Genomic DNA, 22626 nt, shown 5'->3' with positions numbered 1-22626 from the left:
AGAGAAAGTATGAAACTGTCTGTGCAGCTTTGGTGAACAAAGGTCCCCATTATGAAAACTGACCATATAGTATAAGTAGTATTTTCCATAGTATATAATTTATTACCATCAGCAGTTTACATTTCAGGAGTAAGTGACTGTAAATGGGCTCCTAGAGCTGATGTTTCTCTCATCTGACTTTTCCTTTAGAAATCCCAGAGCTGCCCCGTGCAGGAGGCCACTGAGTGTGACATTTGGTGTGAGTATTCCCTGACTGCCAGCAGTGGTCAATACCAGTACCTTCTGTTTGCAGCAGGAAAGGCAGTCATGGGATCACCCACATCCCAAGGGTAACCCTGTTTAACTCCTGCTGGCCAAGGCTAGTTGTTGCTCAGACTCGAGGGCTTTCCCATCCTATAAAGCTCTTGAAGATCTTTATTGTTGCTTTGCTTTTACAGGGCTTACCAATAAAACTGGTTATTCTTCTCACTCTAAATACGTGTTTTCAAGCCACTGAGTCCACGGTGTGTTATATCTCCCAGAAATATTATATCTGGTTTTGTACATAGTTTAGGGTTTTTTAAGGTGTGTTCATCCAGTTTTGCATAGGCCTCTTTAGTCTTTCACTTCTCATTGAAATTAAGTTTTGTGCTCTGTATGGGTTTTTTCTTTTCACTCTTAAAGGCTATGTTGTATTGGATGCTGTGATTATTGACATTATGTTGATACCTGTTTTATTTGAAAGTTAAACTGGAATTTGGTCATTGCGGAAATAAATGCCAGCAAGAAGACTTTTTAAAACACAATGTGTGTGAATAGGTTTTAACTGAGAACTTAGTCCTGAAGTAAAATAGGCTTCTCAATTTTTAATGGATTAAGACAATTTAAATTCTTTTCACTGAATAAGAGTGAGAGCTTCATGGCAGAGGTAAAACTCAGCTTAGAAAAGGATGTGAAGTGCCTTGAGCTAGGTAAAGACTTCAGGGATGCATGCCATTCCTCAGTTGTACTTTATAGGCAATCTATTACATTTTAAGGATTCACCTGAAAATGGGAAAATTTTGCTTTTCACTAATCATAAGAACTATGGGTTTGAATAAAGTTGACTACTGCTGTGCTGAAATGTTGTGGTAACACCATGAAATCTGAGCAAAGCCTTTGTAGCATACTTTTCAGTGTTAAATGAGTTTGCCAGAAAAACAAATGGGACCGTGCTGTGGTTGGGTGGGGAAGAGATGATGGAAGGAAAAGCAGTCAGGCCAGAACCATTGCCTACTGCCAGATAAGCAGAAACACCCCTTGTGCTTTCCATGACTTCTGTAAACTGAGTCCTGAAAAGCAGGGGGAAGAATGGGACAGGACCGTGGGTAAGTGCTGTTCTCCACTTCGGGTGTTTGCCAATGCTCCCTTGGCAGTGTGAAGCTCTTGCCCACCTTGGGAGATGTCAAGAGTGTGTCTCCTGGTCCCAAAGAACTGCACCACTGTTTGTTGGAAGGTGTTGGAGGATCTCCCCAGCCTCAGCTGTGGCACCTCTGCGTGGGGATCAGTGACAACCTGTGAGTGCCCAGGGAGGGATGGTGCTCTCTCAGTTCTGCTCATGCAAGGTAAACATGGCCATGACTGCAGAGAAACTGAGGCTATGGCAGGTTATTAGAAGAAGCCATGAATAGATAAGAGTGATATTAGAATCAGGGCTATAAACCAGTAAAATAGCAAAGGTCAGTAAGTTCCTCTTTGACTGAGGGGTATGCTGCCAGTGGGAAGAGCAGCAGATACCAGCATGCTGTGGGGGAAAGGGGCATTCCTGCAGCAGAGGGGGTTTGCAATTGTACCTGTCCACTGTTCTGAGACATACTGGGAAACTGCTTTATTTAGCTAAAACAAAACTTTCAGGATTGGGGGAAAGATGAAAATATATCTGCATTACAGATGATTTCCAAGCTGAGAAAATATATTTTCAACTGTCACCTGGTGATATTCCCTTGGGTTCCTGGTTTTACATTGATATATTGCATTGGTAATTGTTTGTTAATGATATGGAAACTACCATGCACAAATTTAAATTGCCATTATCAGAACTGAGGTTGACAGTATTACCCAGTACAAAATAGATAACAAGTATTATTTCAGGAAGAAGCAAAGGCAATTCAAGAAATCAGTATTTAATTTGCTTTGTGCAACTGTATCCATACTAACATAGAGAGACTTGGTGTGCTCTGTGTTTGTGTGTTTTGAAATGCATATATTTCTAATGCTCTTTTGTAAGGAATAAAATACCAGAATGCAAACACTCGCATAATATTTAGTATATTTAAATTATCTTTATTTATCCTTTGTGGAGTGACTAATACTGTTAGCTGTTGAGCTGCTTTTACTGTGGTCAGAATTTTCAAAGCCATGCAGTGGCTTATTAATCCAGTTGAAGTTTTAACAAAACCTGAGACTTACTCTTTGTAATGTAAATGATGTTGGGATGGATTTTGTAGCTTTGCAGTTTGCTTCATTTTTCTGAATTTCCTCCATTAACAAAAGAAGATTATGAAGTGATGAAGAGAAGATCATGCAGGAGCAGCCAAAAAAAAAAAAAAAATCTTTATGTTGCCCTGGGTTGTATAGTTAGATATTTAGATAGTGTCTAGTTGTGGAGGCAATAATATGTCAGAATACTTTATTTGTATACTGATTGAATTTTGATCAAAACACAAGAATTTTCATTTACAGATATTGTGTTGCTCTATTTTCAATTTTGGTAACTTTGTTTGATTTACAATGAAAAAATAATCTTATCAACTCCAGTGTTCAGGTAACAAGAAAGAGTGGAAAATCTTTGCGAAAGAGTAATAGCGATACAGTTGCTGCTTCTGGCACTGAGCTGGCTCACGTCTTGGCTGAGCCCTTTGGAGCCTCTGGGTTTGGATAACGTGCCTCAGTCAATAAACCATTCTGGTCCTGAGCTGGACAGTGTGAAAACTCCCAGTGGGTGCATAGAGAACTTGATTATCTGTCATCCAGGGCACTCAGCATGGAAACTGCAGAACCACCAGGAGTGTCTGTGAAACTGAAAGATGGTGCTCATTTGATTTTGCAGACAAAATTGAAAGCCTTGGGCAGCTGCAGACATAACACGAGCCCTCCATGGTTATCACTGCTTTATCACTTTTGCTTGCTGCAAAAAGTGGAAGGATGGGAAATGGTACTAATTCCTCATTTGACAGCACATTACAGTACAGACAAATTCTCTTTCCTGACTTCTTCAAGAGACAGCCTTTTCCAAAGCATTCCTGTTTTGTTGAACTCTGCATACTCTTATATGTATCATTGAGCTATTTGTTTAGCAGCAGAAAAACATGGGTATTTTGATGTAGAAAACCACGTTGTGTTCATTTATTTTGTTCTTTCATTACATTACAGGTACGGTAAGAATTGAAATGTTCAGGAACATGCAAAATGCAGAAATCATAAGGAAAATGACAGAAGAATTTGATGAGGTAGAGTATGCAAATAGTTGTTTGAAGCATTATGAAATATATTACCATATACTTCTGGTTTAAATTAAAAATGCAATGGGCCAGTGGATAATTAATGTCTCAGTGTGGGGAACTACACTGACAAGCAAAGCAGCAACTTCAGCAGTTGGATGCAGAGTAACAGGGCAGAGAGAGGTTCATCAGAGCAGGCAGGAAGAGGAACTGGAGAACCCTCATCCCACCGAGAGTGGTGGTGGCCTTCTGGGTGCTGAACTTCAGCTCTTGGGAGTGCTGTTGTACAACAAAGATTCTTGACACATCAGCTTCATGAGATAGGATTACAGCATTCTGCTCTGTTTTCTCTGTGCAAATTAATGTTTTGTGCATTTTAAATGGCAATTTAAACCAAATAGGAACTTGACATGAAAATTACCATTTTGGAACAGTGATGCAGAAAGTAATACTCTTTCAAAAGATCTTAGCATTTTGTTTGAAACAAGTAAATTACAATTCAGACCAGGTATCTTCTGTCAAAATAAAAGTGTTCGTAATGGTGAATGCTTTTTAGCTTTGAGATTTTTGAACTGTGTTTTCTTTGATTTTGGTGTATAAAAAGCTGAATATTCTGAGGGTTCATTTTGTTTAGTGAGGAAAACTAAAGCTGGAGCAGGAATTTCTGTAGGGCAGCAGTGTCTCTGACCTCTTCTAAATGAATGCCATGGCTGTGATTCAGAAAGTTAAGCAGGAAAACAATAAATACAAGAAATGCTCTTTTTCAGGACGTATTCATACACAATTTCCTTCTTTGCCACAGTCTTGAACAACAAAATGTTTCAGTTAATTCCTGACTACAGCCATAGGGGTGCTCCTTTTGTTGGATGATTGTCCCATAGTTGATGAAGGAGTGTTTTTCAAAAAAAACCTTTTTAAAAACTGTTAAAGTTTTTTCTCACAGGAGGAAAAAACCTCTTCCTATGAATGTACTTGAAAGCAACATCTCTCAAAAAGTTGCAGTTACTGGTACATAGCCTTTCTTTCTCCATTGCCTAAAGCTTTTCAGAACATCTATAGTTCTAAAAAAAAGTTTGTTCTAGCTTCTGCCTTAACATTTGAATGGATTTGTGAGAGAATTTGTGGGGCTTAGTACAAAAGCATAAAATTATTAGTCCTGGTCTGCAACCCAATGAATATTTTGAAATCTGGAATAAACTGTTGGCACCTGTAATAGCTCCCCCAGTACCCCAGAAATCCCAGACTTCCCATTGTTCCATGAGTGCTTTAGGAATTAGTTGGCTGCAGACCTGAATTTTTCATTTATGGCAGGGATTGAAGTATTGATTTTCCTCCTCATGAGTGGAGAAATGCTTGTGCAGGATTTAAACGATGGAAATAACTTTGTTCACAAAGTTCACTTTGGGACAGGGAATTCTATGGACATCCATTGGCTGCACTGTTTGGCTGCTTGGCTTAGGAGCGCAGGTGTGTTGTAGGTGAATTCCTTCATAATTTTTGTGCTAGAGCTGGCAGGTGAACAAAAACTTGGGTTTACTTAGAATTTTCTAGGCACTGGGCCATCAAGTATTGTGTCAGCATCACTAATATATCCCATTTTTATTGGTATTCAAGAATAAAAGATCCATGAAGTGACTTTATTGTAAGTTTATTCTTCTCATTTCAGCCATGAAGTGTTCATGATAGAGTCTTCATAGGCTTTTCAAAAGAGTTGTCTGATAGGTACTTGTAGGTTAAAAATACACCACACAGAGGTGAGTAGTTACACACAGCACTTCAGATTATGGGGATCTGTTCCAAAAGACTGCATATACACACACCTCAAGGAAGCATATGTTGCATACCAAAGTTCACACGTAGAGATCCACTAGGGTCATTTTGCTGTGTTTGAAATGGGTGTGATTTGGTTAAATGTGATGGCTAAAGGGTTTTCTGTAGGGGAATGTTGTTTATGAAGCTCATATTCAAGGTTGTTTGATTGCAGCTCTTCTGTACTGACATTGCTGCCTTTGCATGTTTCAGATCGGGTGATAAGTCCTTAGAAGGAAAGTGTGTGATCCTCACAAAACCACAGAACAAATGTATATAAATGGATGTAACTTTGGTACTACTGACTTCTTAGCTGGCTGAGAGATTCAGGGTGGAACATTACTGCCTTGATGTTTTGGATACTCTGGAATTAGCTTGCAAATCAAGTGGTCAGGGAGATTTATACTCGGGCTTTTTCACTGAGGGGGGGGAAAAGCATTTTCTGATTGTGGAGGAATAGTCTCCCTGTAATGCAGTGAAGGTAGTAAGAGCAGACCTGCAGAGGCGTTAAATGAACATGCCTAGTCCAATCTTGTAATAATATTCTGAAGATGAAGTGTATGAATCTGTAGTAAAACTTCATTACTGCTATTAGAAGGCAAGTTTTACCACTAGAAGAAGGCTGCACTTACAAGATAAAGCAGAGTGGTGCTTGCTTTCTGATAAGGAAACTGTAAGCTTGAGTAAACCATACTCAACTGTAAGCTCAAGCAAAGCAAAGTTTGGGGGGAGGGGCAGCCAGCTTGATTAGAATATTAACCTGGAGTTTAAGTGGGGATGGAGAATGACACAAACTGTCAATCACACAAGCCTTTTTTTAAGTTTTGACCTTAAATACTTTGAAATATTCCTGTCTCATCCTTTACTCCCACTTCCTAATCAAGGATACAAGGAAGAGAATTGAGGCTTGATACTTATTTTGGACTCTATGGAGCCAATACTGCAAACAGTTACAATGATATCTTTGCAAAAGTGGATTCATGCCAATAAGCCTCCATGTTTATTGAAGACTAATGTGGTGTTTTTATTATTTTCCTTTGGCTTGAAGGAACAAGATGATGTTTATTTTAGAACCATAGACCATAATGGCTACACCAGCATTAAAATAAATCAAATGGAAAGACCTTTAATACTTGATTTTTTTTCTTCTGTTGTTCTGCAGGACAGTGGTGATTATCCCCTGACCATGCCTGGGCCTCAGTGGAAGAAGTTCCGTTCCAACTTCTGTGAGTTCATCGGGGTGCTGATCCGGCAGTGCCAGTACAGCATCATCTACGACGAGTACATGATGGACACGGTGATCTCGCTGCTCACCGGCCTCTCCGACTCGCAGGTCCGCGCCTTCCGGCACACCAGCACGCTGGCTGGTGAGTGAGCTGCCCAGCAGGGCTCTGTCACAGAACTTGCTACTGCTTATCCACTGCCAGGAGTACTTGTAATTTGGATTGAGGTGGACACTGACTAGCATTAAAACTGTGGGAAGCTTCATCAAATCCAAGTACCACATATGGTACAACTATACTTAAAATACTCCTTTTTTATTTGCAAAGTAGTGTGCTGAGGCACTTCGGGATTCCTGTCATCCCCAGGGCCTCCAGTGAATCCTGATAATCAGAAGTGGTGTGCTTATGTCTTATATTTTGTTATTAATTGTTCACTTGTTGTACAGAATGTTGGAGTAATTATATATTTTAGAGTATAAATTTATTCTGAAGAAGTGTCAGGACAGTTGTATTATCAAAGAGTTTCCATTCACCAGAAAAGATAATTTGTGCTTCTGGAGAAGCATAAAGTTTGGGATTACTGGGCCATGGTTGTAGGGCTCGCTGTCTTCTGCCTGCAGCCACACCACCTTCAAGTGCAGCTGCCTCACTGAAGGAAAGCCTTGGTTGTATCATTAGATAGAAATGGGCTTTCCTTGTGTATTTCATCACACCTGTATGAGATGTCTTCTCTAAGAGGGATGAATTGCTCTCCACAAGGAGCTATTTGTCTCAGTTACAAAGCACTACCAGAGTGGCTGGCTTGGATGTAGATGTCTACGGCTGGTCATGTCAGATGATAATCGATTGTATTGCAAGGTTCATAGATCATACCATATATTTGAAACTCTTAGAGCAGACATTTGTCATAATCTGAATGTTTCTGTGGCCAGTATTTATTACTATTTAGTCTTTCACACAATCAGCCTTATACACATTTTTTTCAGTTTCAAGTGTACCAATACCCAGTGTTAAACAAATACAGTCAAAATTTATTTAAAATTTAATCTCTTGTTATGAATCAAAGAAAGAGGCAAATTTCCAGTGATATTGAAAAAACAACTCTAGATTTGAGTGGATTTTGATTTTAAAACTGAAACCCAAGCCCTTCAACTCACAGTGACTGAAGTCCTTTGGAAACACATTCCCTTGTGTTCTTCACCATAATTAGCAATGGGATGGTAAAACCATAAGCTATGCAGGCTTAGCTTCCAGGTTTGGAGCTTCCTCTTCAAATTCAGTATGCCAGGGTGAGCACTCTTTGAGCCTAGATAACCTGCTGGAAATCCATGCTTGTTATTTAAACTATATTCCCTTCTTTCTGATGCTGTCTGCAGTTCTGGGTGGTTTTGATTTACTGTTTGCTCAGACTGTGGTTGATTGGTTCATAGGGAAATGTTTATGGAGTGAGGTTTGCACTCCAGTCCCTGAGATTGCTTGGTCCATCCCTGCATAGATCAAATGTTTGGAAAGTATGAGGGGCTTGATTAAAAGACAGGAAACAGAAGCACTTACAACAGTTATTTCCCAAGACCTGTGCTCTGTAGAATAAAGAATTTCCGCTGTTTGGAATGGATTCTGTAGCTAGAAGCTTGCAGCAAGAATAAGCTGATGCTAAAGCTGACGTTCATCACAACTGACTGCAGTTATTTCAGCCACTGTTGACTTCTTGCATTAATGACCCATTTATCTAACATTGCATCATGGATGGGACCTCCCAAAGATCTCAACATTTGCCAGTGGTAATGCATGCCATTTATTTATTTATTTGCTTGCTGTAGCAAGCTTGAGGCTTTGCTTTGATTATACAAATTTCCTTCAAGTTGTTTTTAGCACATTTAATTGGGTTGTAGTCCCAAAGAGCAGAGGTCAGCATGATGCCATGGAGCTCAGTCTTGATCAAGTTTTTGAAAATCTGCTTATAGACTGGCATTTTTTCTTGAAGGAATGTTTGTAGGTCTGTTTTCAGTTTTCATCTATGCTAGTCAGTTGGAATGAGAGACTATTCACTGTAGGAAGAAGTACCTGTAGGTTCCCAGTTTTGAGCTATAGCAGTGTAAATCCATCCAAGGTAGCCTCACTTCTCCATTTGTGTGGTTGCTTTTAGAGGAGCGTGCAGAGAGGATGTGATAGTTTGTTGCATTATTTTTTCAGTATTGTAAAGTGTGTTGCACTATGCAACCACACAGAACTTGGGGAAGACCCTTATTAATGTTTGTTGTAAAAATAAATTTTACTACTGAAAAGCAGACACAAACACTATCATATCCAGTGTGTGTGAAAATAAAAATTGCATTTTTATATGGCTGTACAGCTGACTTTAGAGCAGTGTCAGACCTACATTCAGAGAAGCTATGCTGTGGTCCCTTGTGAACTGAGCCATCCTCAGCAGCCATTGGTTACGGTCACCCTTAATATGAAGCCATCTCTGCTGGCACTCTTCTATGCAGAAATGGCTGTAGCTCCCCAGCAGCTGCCTTCATGGTGCCCTGATGCTGTAGGCTCAGGTGCTGGCTCTCTGGTACACTCAGAGCTTGTCTGGAGAAGACAGCAAGGAGCACTGCCTGCAGCTCAGTGTGGAATAGAGACACTGCTTTCTGACCATGGGCCAATCACCTGGGTATTGCCTGCGTGGAAGTGCCTATCCAGATGGCTGTGCCAGGTTTGAGAGGCTTTTTGCTGTGAGTATGGATCTGCTGAGGAAATATTTTCTGACCTCTGACTACAGGTAAAGAGTCATAATCTGTCTTGTGCCTTTGCAGCTATGAAGCTTATGACTGCTCTTGTGAATGTTGCCTTAAACCTGAGCATTCATCAGGACAATACACAGAGGCAGTATGAAGCTGAGAGAAACAAAATGATTGGCAAAAGAGCAAATGAAAGATTGGAGCTGCTGCTTCAGAAAAGAAAAGAGGCAAGTGAAAAGACAATTTTTTTTTTTTACTGGTTCATATGCATTCCCTCCAACAGAAAGCCCAGGGTGGTTTGTGACTTGAGTACCACAGTGAGAAAGAAGTTAGTTCTGCAGTGGTGTTTGTGTGATCTCAAGCAGACTACTTAAATCCTGTACTGCCACATTCAGTTGAGTTTGTGGTGCTGTTTTGCGCGCAAAGGAGAATTCTGTTCTCAAGCTTCTATGAATGATCAGGCAGGAAGAGTCTCAAGCTGTAAGCAGTCATTGTTCTGGTGATACAGAAAGATTCTAACAAGAGGATCACACATTCCCTCCCTGCACTGCCCAGTTTTCCCCTTGATCACTGCAGTTATTCCACAGTGTCTCATTACTACTTCTTTTTTAGCTGCTTTCAGGAAAACTGTGGAGTTGAGGCTATAGCACTTGTTCTCAGGGAGAAGGAGCTAGGGAGACGTTAAAGTCACCTTTAGTAAGTACCAGCCTGGCATTAGGTGAGAAAAACCATTAGAAGGTTGCTGTAATCATCCTTAAATAAAGTATTATATCACAGGAAATTTCAGTTTTAGAGGTGTACTTAAATTTAAAGATGACAAGTAGAAAATTAATACACGTACATCCAAACAAACATAATGTATAAAGAAGCCAAGTAAAACTCCTAAGAGAAATTGAAAAATCAAAGTTTGTACTGTTTAGATTTAATTTTATTATTTTTAATATATTAGTTTTGAATTTCCTCCACCACTGTTTTACTCTGGCAATTAAAGATGTCTGGGTGCTTTGCCTGTGAGCACCCTGAATTCCTTTAGGTGTAACTTTGACTCAGAATTGTTTGACTTTGTAGTCTTTGGGGATAATTACAATTATGTGTTTCTATTTTACCCCTATGATCTGTAGCACAACTTTATTTGGTTTTCATACTTCTTGAAAAGCATGTATTAAGGTACAATGCAAGAACAATCTCTCCTTCCAAAACTGGGAGAGAAACATTTTTAATTAACTATTAAATTGAATGTGAGTTCTTAAGCATTTTTAAAAGCAAAATAGCTGGAACAGAGTTTGTATTCTTGTATTCCATATTTGTTGTTTGTTGCTTTGAATTTGCAGAGAACAAAGGCACTAATTGCACTGATGACCTTGAGCTGGTGGCTCTGTGGCTGGGGACTCCTCTGTGCCTGTTCCTCCAGCCACTCTTTCAGAGCAGCAGGTCATCCTCTGTCTGGGGAGCTGTAGCAAGGATGCCCAGGCTGGGGAGCCTTGACAGGAGAAGGAGCATTTCTTAGTCCTTACATTTGGCTCTGTGTGTTCAGGGGCTCTCATCTCACTGCTCATGACAGCTGAGCAAGGCATTGCCTGGGAATAGCCAGATCGAGTATGTCCATGGGGTTTAAGCACACTAGGGTCACCTGGGCAGAAGAGATCTGTTAGGATTAGATTACTTAATGCTCTGTGGAAGAATTCCTGGCATAATACTGTATATTCCCAGTGTTTAAATACACTGAATTGACAGTGGCATTCTGTGCTGGCACTTACTCAGTTGATTCTTTGATGAAGTGCCATCCTAACAACCCCTCCTGAGCACATACACACACGTGCATGTGTTGGTCTTCATGAGCTGATAGAGGGACAGTTTACCAGCTGAGTGTGGCAGGTTAGTCTGAAGCAGAGGAGATGGAGCACTTCTTGAAGTATTTTATTCTCAGGCTGTCATATGCAAGACTGGTGGGAGAGCCATGCATGGAGCTCTGTCTTATCAATGAGATTTTCAACTCAAGTGGATTATTTATGTAGCAATATGCTGCAAAGCAGAGAAAGTTGTATTTTTAGTATCTGCCAGTAATAATTCAAATTTTGTGTTTGTCATACATGTCTTTTTGAGCTTCCAAACCTGCTTGCAGAGTCAGCAAGAGAATGTTTCCCTCATTTTTTACCTCTTGTTTAAGAGGGGGAGTGTTAAATAATTTTTGCATTGGTAAAAGGAGGAATCCCAAGATACAGATGCTCTCTTGAGATACTTGAAATTAAGCACTTAGATTCAAGTGCATGATTTAAAAAACTTGAAACTGCAGAAAGCAGTTAGAGTTTCAGAGAAAATTCGTTACTGAATCTAAAATACATTTGAGAATTATAGCTTTTAAATGTTAGGTAAAAGGTATCTTACATGGACCTACTGAATCTCTGATTGTGCTTCCACATCATCTGTGCCCCAGCACCTGGATACCTGTACCAGATGATAATTTATCATGTTTATACTGAACTGTAAAGCCTGTGCAGAAGAAGAGAGAGGAAGCCATCTGTTCTGTCCCTTCATCTCTGCTGCTCAGCCTCTACCATGCTGCTTCACTTTGCACTCAGAGAGATGTCAAAGTACACTTTTTTCAGAATCTCAACTTTCTCATGGCTCAAAAAGTCCATCCTCTCATACCTGTCTTCTGTGGTATGGTTTTATACCAAGAAATCATTCCCCGAGTTCTCTGTGAGCTCTGGTAGCTACCAGAGGCCTCTTTAATTCTCATCTTCATTTCGCTGCACAGCTTGTGCTAGGCTGTCTCTACCTCCACGTTACTGTGGATATTTCCCTGTCTGTAGCCTGTGGAGTCATCCAGCTGAGGAGTGATTAGGAACTGGCAGTCCCCTTTGGGACTTACGAATTCTCAAACAAGCATTTAGTCTGTGCTTATTTGGGTTGAGTATATGCTGCAAATAGTGCTTTTCCCAGAGGCCATGTCTAACCATGCTTGGTTCATGTATGCAGAGCTGGTGTGGACCCAGCTCCTTCCTTTGTACATAATTCCTTTTACTGTGAAATTAGTTTCTTTGGCAGCCTTTTGACAATTTAGTCAAGAGCCCTCAATGCCTTGGTTTCTCCACATGCAAAATGAAGACAGCACCTCCTTATGCTTTAGTGAACTGGGAGGCTTCATTCCCTGAGTTCTGAAGCTACTTCAGCTCGTACCTGGAAGATACAGTAGAAATATTAGGCTGAAAAATAGAAGCCCTTAGGTGAAAGTGTTTCAGAGCTCATGCCATGCAGGAGGTCAAACCAGCTGATCACAATTTTGCTTCTGGCTTTAAAACCTTTTATCTGCTAAATATATACATCCATAATTATACAGGTTTAATTATTTTATGCATATGTGCATTCCACCAGCAAGGCTCTGTTGTGGTTTTCCTACTGTGAGAGTGTGGGCAAATTTACATTCCCACATTGTGGTGCTCTACTTGGACTGTAATGAACACCTTGATGGAGGAACGATGGCTGCTCCAAAAGCTGATAGGATAAAATTGGTGTCATTTTATTAACAAAGATGCATTTAGGTGTAGTTAAGTTATACTTAGTTTAGTACAAGATCTGACAGTATGAATTCCAAGTTGTGTTAACATATTAATTGACACAAGGGAAGCTTCCCATAGTACTTGCAAAATGTGCTCATATTACCCAGGAAGTGAAAAGATTTTTTTTAAAGTGCTCTTATTTATAAAAGCATGCTCATAATACCTTTTCATTTGGAACTGGGTTTGGTTTCTTATGGGCTAAGGCCTGGATGTCAGATGTGCTCTGGTCCTGGAAATCTTCCTACTTCTGAAACCCAGTTATTGTGGGTGCTGAAGTTCAAGCAACTGACAGTCTTTTACTTAAGATTGAGAACGTCTTCAACTCCTTTTCTTAAATAGAACATAAATTTTATCAAACTAATCAATCTGTAACCAGCTTTGTTTCTGCAGCTGTCATTCATTCAGCTCTATGTTTCCCTGTGAACACAGCACTGCTGAAATTACTCCACACATTGTCTCTACTTGTTTCATTTTCAGTAGCAAAAGTTTATGATTAAAGAATTAATTAGACTAAATTGATGTTTTTAGAGAATGTTAATTTTCTTCCATTAAGATATTGCATATATAATGTAAATATTTGTATGTATATGCACACAATATAGGCATTGCTGGAAAAGCAGAAATTGTGAATTTATTCACAAGTGCTCTTCCAAGGTGGTCTAAGGTTTCCCAATAGGGAATTGTAGAATACCAAATTATAATAAGCAATGATCTTTTATTTATTTTGTTTTCTTTTTCACAGCTACAAGAAAACCAAGATGAAATCGAAAATATGATGAACTCTATTTTTAAGGGTATATTTGTTCATAGATACCGGTAAGAAATTGTATGTTCCAGTAGGCTCTGCTAACAAAGTGTGTTCATAAGGAAAGTCAAGGGCAGTTTCTGGGTTGATTTTTTTCTCATGTAATATTCTGGATGCTGCAGGATCACTGTTAAAGACACTTGAAGTTATGGAAGAGTATACAAATTGTAATTAATTACTCAATAATTTACAATAATGTAGAAAATATTTTTACAAAATATTTTTACTGAATATTACTAATAATAATTACTCAATAGACCCATCTACACAACTTTCTTTTAATTCAGTAGACAGCTTTAAAGGGTTTTGGGAGACATGGGTTTTGAATCTTTGCATTTTGAAAAGAAAAATTGGCCATGTTGAGAGCACAAAAATGACATATCTTAAGAATAATCAAATAATTACTGTGTATCATAGGATAGCAGTTGTCCTCCAGCCTGTCTTTCCTTTTATATGTCTTGGGTGTAAACAGGAAATTTGGAATATTATTTACCAGAGAGCAACAGTCTTTTAAAATAGATTTGGGGTTGTTGTGCGTCAAAAGATGCCTCAGAGCATCTGCATCACCTTGGTGCAACCAACTCTTTAAATGTTAATTGACTTGCTGAAATCAAAAGATAAAATTCCAGGGTACCAAACTATGCAATTAACCTTTCAGATTTCAATTCTGCTTTAAAGGGTTATAATTTATGGAATCCTTTGGGAAAATGGCAGTCAAAAAGGGTGTATGAGAAGAGGGTTAGACGGTGAAGAGGAGCCCATAGTTCAGATTGTAATTTGGAGAAAAGCACACAAGAAACAGGGAGGTGCTCATGCTGACAAATGTGTGAGTGTGAGCTGCACAGTGGGGTTAGAAAGTGTCTCCTCAGTATCCGAGTGTGGGAAGAAGTTCCTGGTTTATGGTCAGGAAGCCTTGAGCAGCTTGGCAGCAGGAAGATGGGTATGCAGAGCCAGCAGGTACATGAGTGTACTAGATCAGTGTAGCACTCACACCATTTTGTAAGGAGAGCAGCTTTCATGATGGCATAGATAAAAAAGCTGAAGAAACTAAATTCTAAGAGTGTTTCCATTTTTATCTCTTAAGAACTTAGTGTATTATTTCAAACAAAACATTGCTTTAAAATATCCTCTTGGTAGTTCCTGCTCGTGTGTGGGATTGGAAAAAGACTCAGCCTTTTGGTGGTCTGCATTCTGGTGATTTTGCTTTTTCTTTTGAGAGCCTCCTTTTGTAAAAAAGTTTCTTTTCATGCCTCCTGCCACCACTAGTAAAGACCTGATTTTGCTGATGTTGCTGTAAAAAAGGAGAGACCAAATCAATAAACTCAATCCATGTCCTGGAAAAAGGTGCCCATGGGTGGCCGTGTTAGACCAGTGGGGAATTGACTGAAATCAGACAGGTGGTGGCACCACTTGAGCCACAGTTCAGAGGGGTCAGGAGGAACCTGTTGCCACTCTGCCCCCAGAGCCACCTGTGTGAGCACTAGGCATCCCTGATCTTTGGGGAGCCCCAAAGAGTCTCTTACAACATGGTACAAACAGAGAGCCCAAAGTGACTCCTGCACTCACAGCAGGATGAGAAAATAGAGGGGGGAAAATGTCTATGTGAAACCCACTTAATTGACAACAAAGCCCGGGGGGAATAAAATGTAAAGGATTGTAAACTATTATCTGCTTTCGTAACTTCTTAGTTTCTTGAACCTTCTTTCTCTCAAATAGTTAAAATTATTTATAAACTTCACATGATTTTACAGGCCTTCGACCATGCACAAGTGGTGATAATTTCTAAAGAATGTTATTTTAATTATTCCCAGAGAATAAGTTCTGTCCTTCAATATGATTCAGACTTGGCCACAGTGGTTCATGCTTAGTGACCTTTGTGTCTTAAATAACAACTCTTTGACCTAAACAAAACTCCCAAAAGTGTTTCATTCAGAATGTGTCTTCTGACAAGTGTTGCAGAGAGATTACATCTTCTTTCTGTCAGTTGGCTTCCAATTCACTGAAAGATTCAGTCTTCTCTCATCAAGGGAAAAAATTGCAGAAATAGCTAGATAATTTTCTTGCTATAATGCTAGTCTAGTGTAAACAGCAGATTTGGTGAAAAATTGAGTATTCTAAGTAAGCATGCAGGAAATGTTCCCACCTCACTGCATGTTGCTTTTTCTCCTTCCTCAGCCATTTGTTCTCACTAAGTTTCTGTGTCTTTATGATATATTTGGTTGTCCAATGTTTTTTGGTTTTTTTTGGGGGTTTTTTTGGTTTTTTCCTTTTTTTTAACCTTAAAAACAAATTTAAAACTTCTTTATTTTTTTGACTGAGGTCAAAAGCTGAAAATTGCTTGCAAGGGTACATGTGTATATAAAAAGAAAAAGAGGAGAGGTCTATTTCTGCATTTTAGTTGTATCTCATATCAGAGATAACTGAATCTGAGATAACTGAATCTGAGATAATTGCCACATCACTGCTCAGATGTAATGAGTATTATCAAATGTTCATCCCTCTAAACCATTATCTTAATCAAGGTGCCAGAGTTTTGGTTTGGCTCTTTCCCTGCACAGGACTTAGCACTGTGTGTCCAGACACATTCCCCTTTCAGAGGGCAAGATTGAGAGATCTCAAATTCCTGCCCTACTTCATAGCATCTTTTTTGTTTTGATATTTAAACACATTTTCCTCTAGGTATGACTGTCCAGAAAAACAGAGTTGTTACAGTTTTAGCTTATGGCAGACCAGAATGATCCTCACACTGATGGACACAGTGGGTGTGAGAATTTATGCTGGGCATGAGCCTGTCCTGAGGTAATGTTTTGTCAGTACTGGCAAATAAGGTAAACCTTGCCAAATCTAGATGGCATTGCCATTTTTATGGAGAAGATGCTTCTGTCTCCTTCCAAGGTGTTCCTTTGCCTGATACAGAATAAATAGGCTTACGCTGATATGGGAATTTCACTCTGGGAAACAAGACATGGCAAAAAGGGAGACGGGGTTATTGGATGGCAGTTTTGTGAGGAAGCACAAACCAGTCAGCACAGGGAAATAAAACCTAAACCAGACCAGAGTAAAATCCTTCTCCCTGCACCCTAAATGTTTTATCCTAAGGAGGCAAAATGTACTTATTTTTTAGGTGACAAGGAAATGCATTAGGTATGTTTGACAAAATAGACAGAAATTACTGGTGTCACTTACAGGCATAAAAAAAAAAGAGAAGGCAAAACGTTGCATCATTTAATTTATGTGAGTTTGACCTTTCTATGAAGTTTAAAAGCACACACTGCTCCCTTCCCTGCAGAGCTGTGCCTTATACTTCATTCAGGCAAAGGTGCTGGGACAGGAACTCTTTGAAAAGCACTGGAGTCAGAGATCCATAAAGCTGCATCTCATAATCCATGTCATGCCTTCAAACAATGAAGTCCTTGGCCTGGCAGGAGCACTGGGTATTCAGCCTAGTAACAGGTTATTGGAATAGATATTTAAGTAGCCACTGTGCACAGAAGCATTTAGGAATGGAAGTGCTGTGTGCAGCCCCTCCCATGAGGGGGATATGCAGTAAGCATTCACCAGAACTTTTGGAAGTTGGCTCTGAACTCACGCTTTTCTAACCCTTTTATGAGGTCCTACTTCAGCTCCAGAGACGAGAATCATAGAAAAAATAAGTAGAAAAGGTATTTTTGTCCAGTTGTCATTATAATTGCATCTTCAAAATGTTTCTAAACTGATAGGCAGCCCAAGAGATGGGCCCAGTTCTGTCCAAGTGGCAGTGGTGTGGTCCTGTGCAGCTGCTACATTTCCTGTCCCTTGGGTGGGAGTTTGAGCTTCCATCCGACAGAAAGCCTAAGGCAGTGAGTCATCCTTGGTTCTATCCTTGTTAGAAAATTTTCCTATAGACTAATTCTCAGCCCAACCCATTGACTGAAATGTCTGTATTTTTCTGTTCATACTGGTTTGTCTGTTGAGTAATATCACTGTCTTCTGATGGTTATCTGCAGTTCTGGCTGTCTCAGAGCAGGGTGTAAGAAGCAGCATCTCCAGTGGTTAGGCTGGACAAGCACGTGCAATGAGAGTGGTCAGGCTCCTGTAGGAGCTTCCAAGAAATCTTGAAGCAGTTCCTGCTCTGCTGGTCATCCCCAGGTCATGCCTTGGTCTGACCAGCACTGGCAGTGCTGTAGGATGTGAGCATCCAGGGCACTGTACATCACCCAGGTTTGCTTAGAGGGCTTTCAGTTTAGTTGTGATTAACCTCATGAGTTTGTGATTAAATACACTGAAAGAGCCTGTGAGCTGAAGCTGACAACCACTCCAGCAACCCTGAGGAGCACACTGCTCTGCACCTGACATTTCCTAAATATCCATCAGAGACTCTGTGACTCAATTCCTGAATGCTTCTGGCCTTAATCACAATTCTTGTGTGTACTTAGGCATGAAAGGTACACTGAAGTGGCACTTGGAGTGGTGCTGGTAAAATCTGTTTCCTGACACTGCTGTGGTTTGTCCTAAGGTTTATGGGCATGCCTCATCAAGCCAAAATTTCAAAAGGAAAAGCAGAATTTCTTACCTGAGCCCTTTTTGTCAAATCCTTTCAGAAGCTGCATCATGGAGGATCTCTTAGGCTGTGAATTGTGCTCCGAATATTTTCACCTTGTAGATATTTATTTGCATTTTGTGCTGAAAAGAGGGTTAAAATATTTCATATCTAAGATCTGTAAATGCCATGTTGGTTTTCCTCTCTGTGCTGGACTAGATTCTATTTCTTTCTAGAAGCATTTGGCAAGTAATACAAACTTACATCACTGATTTATAGTTAGGATAATTAATAATGCATTCATTATTCCAAAAACACTTCCAGTGCAGGTATAATTAATATTTCTATGTTCTTGTTAGTGTTTATATGTTCTTGCCATCCAGAAATAATGTGTATTTTCAAAACCCTAAACAATTCATAGTGACCAGAAGCTAAAATGTATTTAATTGTATAAAAAACTAGAAGAAAAGAATGACAGTTTAATGACAAGCAATTACCACATTGAAAGCAAAAGTACAAAGATTTTTTTGGCTGAACTGTGTTTGATACAGCATTGTATGGGCATGGAGTCCATGTTAGTGATTCCTGCAGGAACACAAGTGATTCTGAGCAGTGATGGTTACCTGGAAGCTGCTGTGGAGTGGGGAGTGTGTCTCACAACTTCCCCTGCTTCTCCAGCAGCTTGAGTCTGTTTGCTGGTCTCACATGCCTTATCCTTGATTCTGTCTCATTTTCAATTATACTGGAGATGTTGAATTCTTACTGTACTAAATCTCCTAATAAGTTGAATAGCTTTCTTCTTTCTTCTTCCTTTTTTCTTTTTTCTTTTTTCTTTTTTAATTAGCAGCTTGGAGTGAGTATCTGTAGTGCTGAGGGATCCCTGAAAAGGCTTTTGAATAAAGAAGCAGATTTTCACCGTCTGCCTAGGAAAGCTTGAATGCACTCTTGGAGAAAACATGATTTTTTCTGCTTTTTGGCTGGCTGTGTTGCATGATTAAATAGTTGTTGACATTTAGGTTCTTTTTGGGATTGCCATCCAAAATCCTTTACAGTTAGTAAATTTATAAGGTGATGAAATAACTTACTTGGATGTGAGGATTCAGGCTGTCATCCCCTAGTAAGAATGTCTTCCTCACTACTTTGTGTTGCTGCAGATGTGGCTGTACATTTTCTATTGATTTATATTTACATGTCTTTTAGGTTTTTCCTGTAAGACTTTCATTTGTCCACCTATATTTTCATTTTTAAATAGTTTAAAAGTAACTCTATATAAGAGAATTGCTAATCTAGTTCAGTGTGAAGCAATGTACAATTAAACACACACACATGTATTTATGTGACTACAGTAATTGTTTTAACTCAAACTTGTCTTCATTATGGGTGCCTTTCCCATAAGGAATGCAGTTTTTAACCCTTGAGTGTGATATTTAGCACATTGGTCCTTACACTACTTAAACCTGTTTGAGAATCCCTACTAGGACCAACTTGTTTGATGCCCTGCCCTGCTCCTAATGCAGCTTGTCTCCATTGTGGATTCCCCTTTACCTTGGTTCTGAGGTTACAGAGGCTTCAGGAATCTGGACAGACCAGGTTTACTGATGCTGTTAGGAAGTTGTTAAAATTAATGTTTCTCCTAGGTAGGGAGAGACAATGGCAGTGGTTTGATGGCATTCACACAGGTGTACCCCTCAGGTTATTGCATTAAATGCATTACATGCTGTTTACGCTTTCCTGCTGTTGCAGCAGTACAGTTTCCTCCCTATTCAAACACTGAGACTTGCCTGGAGAAGTTCCCCTGGCCTTGTGTGATGCTGGGCATGGTTCATGGTCCCTGGGGTTCCAGCTCAGGGACTGCAAAGTCAGGGGCAGGACAAAGGCACTGGGACATCTGGGACAGCCTGCAGGAGGCAAGTACGTAGTTCCAGTATGGAGTTACCAGGGGCTTGCTGCTCTGGGTTAGGGCTATGAACCTGTGCAGTGGCTTGACCAGAAGAGTGAGGTCATTTTATTTGTATTTTGTAAAATTAGTTACTTTCAGAACAGTGCAGTTTTTCATTTTTGCGATTATTCTCTTGCTTGAAGCTTGGAATTTTTCTTTCCTTCCCATAAGTTAAATTTCATTTTGTGCCTCTGTTGGTCTGGTTTAGAATTAAATTGATGTTTATTACTTTTCCAAGAAGACTTTTTTTTCATAAAAATACAAAACAAGGGTCTCAATTACAAGCAAGTTCCAGTGTTTGCAAAGCACCAGACATTCCCATCTTCTGTGCAGTGACTCTTTGTGTTCTTCTTGTATTACAGCTGAAATTTGGAACTGTGAGGCAGTGCCAGATGGAGTGGCACAAGTGATTTCTCGTGGTAACAGATGTCCCAGAGATGGAATTACTGAAGGGACAGATGGCCCCCATCCCTTTCCCTGTTGTTTCAGTATTAGTAAAGATGCCATGCTCCATGTCAGGCAGGCAGGAAAGTGCCAATCAGATGGAAAGCATTTCCATCCTGGTCTCCTTAGGTGACCTCTCCAGTTTCCTGCCACCCCTCCTCACTAAGCAGCTGATAAGTCTGCCTGAGATATCTTTGCTGACTTGCCACAGTCAGAATGTAGGATAAAAGCAAGAAAATGGGAAGAAACCAATGCTGAAGTGCAAAATTCCCATGGGTTTTGTTATAGGAGTGTTCATGGGAGGTATCTCTTCATGTAGCAAATGCCACTGTGCTCTTCTGGTAGGTGCCTTTGACAAAACCAAATAGCTTCTCCCACCTTGCAATGCTTGTGCACTTCAAGCTGGAGACAGGGCTGCAAAGCAAATGTCAGTGATGGTGTTTCAGAAATGATTGCCCAGAGGAGGTTTGTAGCTTGGGTTCACAATTCTCTTTGAAAAGAGAAAGGTTAAAGATGGAGTAATAGACTAAGAAGCAAACTAGGGTGAGAATTTCTTTATGTAGAGGAAGTGCAGGAGCATATATAAACACTGAAATTACTAGATCAGTGAGTTCAAGGATGTAGAGGATCAGAAAATCAGTGAGATGGCAGTAAGTGACAGGCCACACATAGTGGGGTTCATGATAAGTAAAAGCAAAATATTATAGCTATGGGAATGAGAAGTATATGTGTCTGTAATCTGGCTAATCCTTGTTCTTTTCTTTTTCTATATTAGTGATGCTATTGCTGAGATTAGAGCTGTCTGTATTGAAGAAATTGGTGTCTGGATGAAAATGTACAGTGATGCCTTCCTGAATGATAGTTATTTAAAATACGTTGGTTGGACACTACATGACAGGGTGAGTATTGCATATTCTCACACACAGCGGAGTGCACTGGAGGCAGCTTGGCTTACAAAGAGATTGTTCTGTTTCCTCACCTGGTATCCTTCAATCAGGTCACTTCCAGGTATTAAATTAGGAGGCAGTACTCCCAGTCTGCTTGGTCCATGTGCTTTTCATGTGGTCAGTCTCTGATGAAGTATCTTGACAGAAATCCTTCCATGGGGCTTTTTTGTTGTTTACAAGAGAAAGAGAAATCTCCTCAGAGCACCCCTGACAGCCTCTGTGTCTGAAGCAGAATGGAAAAGGGATTTCCATGTTTCCATTTACATTGCCCAAAGGTTAGAGGTAAAAAGGAGATCTCTGGGTCCTCAATAGACACCACTGGTTCCAGAACCAGTAGAGTGCTCATCAGTTCACTTTTCCTTCCTTGAAGAATCTTTTCAAGGTTCTTTTTAGTTTTTTCTTCAGAAGATTGTTGAAACACCCCAGAGCTACTAACTGTGTCTCAGTGAATGCTGGACAGGGAAACACAGCCATGGCAGTGCCTGGAGGGACAGAGCTGCTGCTCTGAGTCCCTTGTTGGTAACATCACGGTGCCTCACAAGCTGCCATGCTCCAGGAGAAGACATCATTGTTCAAGTTAGCAAACCAGTGGGGAGGTCAGGTCAGGTTGGAGGATCAGGATTTAAGGTGTGTGGAGGGCTTTGTTTTACTAGGACTTGTAATTTAAATAAATTATTCCTTGAATAATTGCAGTGGATATTTGGGAGCACATTCTAAACCTTGTAGAACATTTCCACAACGTAGCACCTCCAGAATGTAGTGGAGTTGCATTTCACAGCTCTCAGCTCCCTCCTAGTGTCTTTGAAGTCCATCAATTTCTCACATCACTCCTTTACCCATCTGTGGAATCTCACACTCTCATCTGTCACATCCAGCAATTTCTCATGTCATGTGCAGTATTTTCTCACACCCTCTTCAGTTAGTTTAACCTCAGGCCAGGGTCTAGTCATCTACCTGCAGCCTTAACACATATTTATACCTCAGCTATTTTAAAATTAACGTGTTCTTTCATAGCAGAGAAATTTTGAATTACAGTGTTAGGGTAAAAAACTGGACCATTTGGAACAGGCACAGCTGAATTCTATCAGACTGCTCTTCCTCTTTTTTTAAGGTTTTTTTGTTGCAGGCCACAGACGTGCCTTGGGGTTCTAAGTCTTTACATCACTAATGTGTTTCAAGTCCCAGGCCACCTGATA

The 22626-nt window shown here is 40.0% G+C and overlaps 1 protein-coding gene across 5 annotated transcripts in view; it reads left to right on the top strand.

The window, feature by feature from the left end:
• Window positions 1-22626, top strand: part of STAG1 (STAG1 cohesin complex component) — a 166991-nt gene that overhangs the window by 90616 nt on the left and 53749 nt on the right. For all 5 annotated transcript variants that reach the window (XM_030280848.4, XM_072933188.1, XM_072933187.1 and 2 more), the window contains 5 exons: window positions 3391-3467; window positions 6430-6634; window positions 9292-9443; window positions 13519-13592; window positions 21259-21382. In XM_030280848.4, the coding sequence (XP_030136708.1) occupies window positions 3391-3467; window positions 6430-6634; window positions 9292-9443; window positions 13519-13592; window positions 21259-21382 (632 nt within the window). The remainder of the gene's footprint in view (window positions 1-3390; window positions 3468-6429; window positions 6635-9291; window positions 9444-13518; window positions 13593-21258; window positions 21383-22626) is intronic.

Source organism: Taeniopygia guttata, chromosome 9 (assembly GCF_048771995.1).
Source record: "Taeniopygia guttata chromosome 9, bTaeGut7.mat, whole genome shotgun sequence".
Classification (NCBI taxonomy): Eukaryota; Metazoa; Chordata; class Aves; order Passeriformes; family Estrildidae; genus Taeniopygia; species Taeniopygia guttata.
Note: the sequence above shows the minus strand (reverse complement) of the source record. Positions and strands in the feature narration are given on the sequence as shown.